The sequence below is a fragment of the Lemur catta genome, chromosome 6, assembly GCF_020740605.2.
Source record: "Lemur catta isolate mLemCat1 chromosome 6, mLemCat1.pri, whole genome shotgun sequence".
Lineage (NCBI taxonomy): Eukaryota > Metazoa > Chordata > Mammalia > Primates > Lemuridae > Lemur > Lemur catta.
The window spans coordinates 55,337,065-55,342,854 of NC_059133.1; the positions used below are offsets into that span (position 1 = coordinate 55,337,065).

Consider the following 5,790-nt stretch of genomic DNA (forward strand, 5'->3'; position numbering starts at 1 on the left):
CACCGATATTCTGCCCAGCTCGCATATTTATTGGCATTACAAGACCCTTCCCTTCCCGACGCCAGGAAGGCACGCCCACAGAGTCCCAGGCCCCTGAGGCAGGGTTCCTCTGCCCCATTTCTGCAACAAACTCTCAGGCCTTAGCAGTAGTCTGAGCTGCCCCCAGGGCTGTGAGCTGCTGAATCTTCTGGCTCATCATTTCCATGACAGCTGTTGGTGGGGGAAGAAAAAAAGACTCAGATACTGGTTAGAAGCTAACTGGAGAACCTAGAGTTAAGGAAAAGTGAAAGAGAAGTTTAAGGATAGGTAGACAACCAACTGCAGATTGTTAATGAAACTTAGCACAGTGATCCATTGTGGTGGTCACACACTAACACAAATTTAGAGTCCACAATGTGTGGGTCAATACGCTAACCACTGGGATATAAAAATGAACACAATATGGTATTAAATGAGTCAAACATAACCAGAAAATTACAATGTGGAAAGGTTTTTGCCTTTAGAACAGTGGTTCCCAACCCTGACTGTAACAGAATCATCTGGAGAGCTTTTCAAAAAACATTGACCCCATTCAAAGCAAGCCAAGGAGTAAAAGCAAAAAAAAAAAAAGTAAAAAAATAAAAATAATAAACACTGACCTCTAAGACCCTCCCCTTCTCCCCACTTCGAGGTTGATTTAGTTGGTCTGAAGTGCGCCCAGGCTTTCTTTCTAAACTTCCTGAGTGATTCTAATATGCAGTGAAGGTTGTAATTGCTAGCTAGTACTTAGTGTTATATTTCCTTCCTGTGTGTTCATTTACACGCATCTCATCCCCTGTTCAATCCCCATTAAATAGGAGCTCCACACAAGCACAAAGACAGATTTCCTTCCTCTAAATTTCTCAAACACCCAACCCAGGAATCTACAAAGAGTGGGTATGCAATACACAGATTTTGGAGAATAACACATCAAGATGCCAAAGAGAAACAAAGACACAGTTTTAATCCAGCAAAGGGGGATCCCCCCATGTTTCACACTGCAATGCATGTTATTATGGAGACAGATGCAGTCAAAAGGTCCCCCAAGCAGAGCTTACCCTGTTTCATGGCGTGCTTTTCCTGGAGAGCTGGCTGGATTTTCTCCATCTGCTTGGTTAGGAAGTCTATTTTCCTCTTGAAGAAGTCCTTGGCATCCTCAGCGGTCTGCAAGATCAGAGGCAAATGAAGAGCTAAATGGAGACACCCCACTCCCACCCCCATGCACTTTAGATCTTCCCCTAAATTCCCCTTCTCTGTTCAGAGGGGCATCCACATGCTTCCTCCCACTCACCTTCTCTACATAGTAGCCAGTTCCCACATCAATGAGCACATGTTCTACATCATGTAGCTTCCCAGGGACATACATCTGAGAAGTAAGGATTAAGGGAAAAACTAGCAAGCATGAGCCACGATTCCTTGTCACCTAGGCTGCTTGGCCTCATAAGACCCTCCTTTTCCTAAAAAGCTATAAGGCATGAGGACTGAATAATCTGGAGGCCTTAGAACTATACCTCTAACTCCAAATGGAGAGAGACAGAAAAGTTGGTTCCTTATGTAGAAAATGATATATGCTGGAACACTGTTTTGTCCTGATCTCATCTCCCACCCTCCAAGTAGTTCTTGCAGTTCTTCCCATTAGCCTCTCCAGAATGCCTAGAAATAACGTCTTCCTATTGCTCTAGAGTAGTACAAGTGAAAAGCCAGCATCAATTCCCCTCAACACCCTACATCATGAACTAGCTAATTCCTGATGGATTTAACATTTAGTCTTGGCCGGGCGTGGTGGCTCGCACCTGTAATCCTAGCACTCTGGGAGGCCGAGGCGGGTGGATCGCTCGAGGTCAGGAGTTCAAGACCAGCCTGACCAAGAGCGAGACCCCGTCTCTACTAAAAATAGAAAGAAATTATCTGGACAACTAAAAAATATATATAGAAAAAAAATTAGCCGGGCATGGTGGCACATGCCTGTAGTCCCAGCTACTTGGGAGGCTGAGGCAGTAGGATCGCTTAAGCCCAGGAGTTTGAGGTTGCTGTGAACTAGGCTGACACCACGGCACTCGCTCTAGCCCGGGCAACAGAGTGAGACTGTGTCTCAAAAAAAAAAAAACAAAAACATTTAGTCTTTAACCATTCCCTACTACAATGTTATTCCTGTGTTTCTTTCAGCCTGTCACTTCTCAGACTACAGATTAAAGGTGCCCTATTGCCATAACTTGCTCATTCAAGTAAAACATTCAATAGGTAGACACAATCCAGGTTTCTTGATGACAGCACTTTAGGAATGAGCCACAATTAAGCTGAAATCAAGGATTAATAAACAGGCCAGGCAGGCTGGCTCACGCCTGTAATCCTAGCACTCTGGGAAGCCGAGACAGACATTGCTTGAGGTCAGGAGTTCAAGACACCTGAGCAAGAGCAAGATCCTGTCTCTACTAAAAACAGAAAAAATTAGCTGGGCATGGTGGCATGTGCCTGTAGTCCCAGCTACTCAGGAGGCTGAGGCAGAAGGATTGCTTGAACCCAGGAGTTTGAGGTTGCTCTGAACTAGGCTGATGCCACACTCTAGCCTGGCAACAGACAACAGAGCAAGACTCTGTCTCAAAAAAAAAAAAAAAAAAAAAGATTAATAAATAGAGCCAACCTCCCTGTTTCATACTCTCCTATTCTTCTATCACCTGTCTTCTAAGTTATTAGCAAAAGTATAAACTAGCAGCTTTACCTCCATATTAAATAACCTCAAATAGCAAAGGGAAATATCACACCTCAACTTTACATACTCGTTGGCATTAGCTAGATGTTGATCTGAAGTCAGATAAGAGAGGTGTATACAAGCGTGTATATTACTCTTATCAGAGTATTCTCAAAATCGTGGGAGGTACTCTGGAGTAATCAAAACTACCCCCCTCCCATTTTTTTGTGGGGAATGTGAGGGAGAAAGGGAGAAGGCAGCCCGGTAGCAGTTACTGTGGAAAGGATACAGAACTCGTCAGTGGGACGAGTAATTCTTTCCCTGTGAAAGCAATGAAGACAAACACCTGGGGAAGGTTGGCAGCTCCAACGTTAAGACGTTAAAGGGAGTTCCAACAGGGCACAGTGCCCACAGACAGTGTGAAAAGAATGGCAACAGGGGCAGAGAAATGTCCTGTACATTTCAAATCTGGTAGGCAACATGCAATGGGTTCATGAAGCAGTACACAATACGTAATGGGCTGTTTTCTCATCTCAGGTAAAGAAAGCTGGATTAGGAAGTGGGACGAGAGAAACAGGCTCACCACATTCCCCAGGTTACCCTCACCCCTCTACCCCATACCTTCGTTGCTCTTGTTCAGCACGTTCAGACAGTCCTTGGCTTCTACATACTTGGTCTGTACCACCTTGAGCTGGGCAATGGACGTGGACAAGAACTCCACTTCCTACAAAGAACGGGAAACAGGATCAAGGTGGGGACAGAGAGAAGAGCACGCCGAAGAGGGGGCGGGTCCTGGGACCGGAGAGGGGTTTCTCCTGGAAAAGGAAGCCTCCCAAACTGGGAAGGAATGGGGGGTGAGGGAGTATGCGTGGGCAGTGGGATGTGTGGCGGGAAAGTGGTGCCTCTGGGGCCTTCCCTACCTGGTCCAGCTGATTCTTTAGCATTTCTAGTTGCGGCAGATTCAGCTCCGTGATGTTAATCGACTGCGCCATATTGAAAAGGAGGACTAAACAAAAGGAAGCCGGCTGGCGAGCAACGCTCTAGCCGTCATCTGGGCATCTCTATGGCTGCACCAGGGGGCCTCGCTGCGCCAGACGTCTCTATGATCCTCCCTCCCGGAAGGGAATGAGGGGCTGGAACCTCTCAGAAACTCACTTTTGATTGGAGGAGATATCGGCGCACTGTTTGCATAAAGCATCCTAAGCCTAGCGCTGTCAAGTTGTAACAAATAGGACGCCTGCCATCAAGGAACTTAAAAATCTTAAAAAAGTCCTCAGGACACAACGACAATATTGCAAAGTAGTGTATGCTAGTCCACGTGGGTGGTATCAGCCTAGAGACTAACAGGCCCGGAGGAGTCGTGTTCTTTGGTCCGGGGAGTAGCACTGTGAAAGTGGTGCTTTGAGCAGATGAAGCCGAAGAGAGTCGGAAGGTGAAGAGAACAAAAAGGAGGCACCATTGCCAACCAAGTACAGCACAAGATTTATTTATTTACATTTATTAATTAATTTATTTATTTTGAGACAGTCTCTGTTGCCCGGGCTAGAGTGCCGTGGCGTCAGCCTAGCTCACAGCAACCTCAAACTGCTGGGCCCAAGTGATCCTCCTGCCTCAGCCTCCCCAGTAGCTGGGACTGCAGGCGCGCGCCACCATACTGGACTAATTTTTTCTATTTTTAGTAGAGATGGGGGTCTGGCTCTTGCTCAGGCTTGTCTTGAACTCCTGACCTCAAAGGATCCTCCTGCCTCAGCCTCCCGGAGTGCTAGGATTACAGGTGTGAGCCACTGCACCCAGCCCCAGCACAAGATCAGTAAAATGTTTTACCATGTGCTAGATGTGAAGGGTACACGACAGAGTAAGATATGTGCTTCGGAGGAGCTTATTTAGTTGGAGAGACAAACACTATACACGAGTAGCAGAACCCCACGGAATCTGCTGCTAAAATACATGGCACTGAGAAGTGTAACAGCTGTACACAGGAAGAGAGCAGCAGCTTCTAGCATCCACTTAGGTGGGTGGCAAGGCAACTGAGCCATTAAAGCTAGTGCCCCTCCGAGTATACCCCAGGCAGGAAGACAGGAGAGGCAGGATGGTACCTGGCCAAAACACTCTCAACAGGCCTAACAGTACCCTTTCTTTGGGCCTGTCTCCACTTAGCATTGGAGTGCTAAGTGAAATTGGAACAATTCACTTTTGAATGATGCCCCTCTCTCCTTCTGCTTTGTCTGCTGAGGCCCAGCCAGGCCCAGCTTTTTATTTTTTTTTTAATTTATTATTTTATTTTATTTTTTGAGACAGAGTCTCGCTCTGTTGCCCGGGCTAGATTGAGTGCCGTGGCGTCAGCCTAGCTCACAGCAACCTCAAACTCCTGGGCTCAAGCAATCCTCCTGCCTCAGCCTCCCGAGTAGCTGGGACTACAGGCATGTGTCACCATGCCCGGCTAATTTTTTTCTCTATATATTTTTAGTTGGCCGGATAATTTCTTTCTATTTTTAGTAGAGATGGGGTCTCGCTTTTGCTCAGGCTGGTCTCGAACTCCTGACCTCGAGCGATCCACCTGCCTCGGCCTCCCAGAGTGCTAGGTAGGATTACAGGCGTGAGCCACCGCGCCCGGCCTAATTTATTTTTTTCTGAGACAAAGTCTCACTCTGTTGTCCGGGCTAGAGTCCCGTGGCGTCAGCCTAGCTCACAGCAACCTCAAACTCCTGGGCTCAAGCAATCTGCCTGCCTCAGCCTCCCAAGTAGCTGGGACTACAGGCATGCGCTACCATGCTCGGCCAATTTTTCTATGTTTTTTTAGCTGTCCTTATAATTTCTTTCTATTTTTAGTAGAGATGGGGGTCTCACTCTTGCTCAGGCTGGTCTCGAACTGCTGAGCTCAAACAATCCTCCCTCCTCGGCCTCCCAGAGTGCTAGGATTATAGGCATGAGCCACCGCGCCTGGCCTCAGGCCCAGCTTTATCCTGTGGCCTTGTTTTTCTTCCTAAGGCTCTCAAACTTGAACTCCAACTGCCTATAATACCTCATAGTGGGGAGGGGGCAGTCATCTTGTCTTTAAATGTTCTCAGATATACTACACAAAA

General features: G+C 47.0%; 1 protein-coding gene across 1 annotated transcript; it reads right to left on the reverse strand.

The window, feature by feature from the left end:
- Positions 1–8: 8 nt before the first annotated feature.
- Positions 9–3,816, reverse strand: PFDN5 (prefoldin subunit 5). The gene is made up of 6 exons (XM_045553879.1): positions 3,628–3,816; positions 3,329–3,431; positions 2,997–3,028; positions 1,310–1,384; positions 1,077–1,182; positions 9–210 (listed from the first exon to the last, which is right to left on the reverse strand). Exons 1-6 carry the CDS (start codon positions 3,697–3,699, stop codon positions 134–136), a joined length of 465 nt encoding a protein of 154 aa, XP_045409835.1. The 5' UTR covers positions 3,700–3,816; the 3' UTR covers positions 9–133.
- Between the last annotated feature and the right edge of the window lie 1,974 nt (positions 3,817–5,790).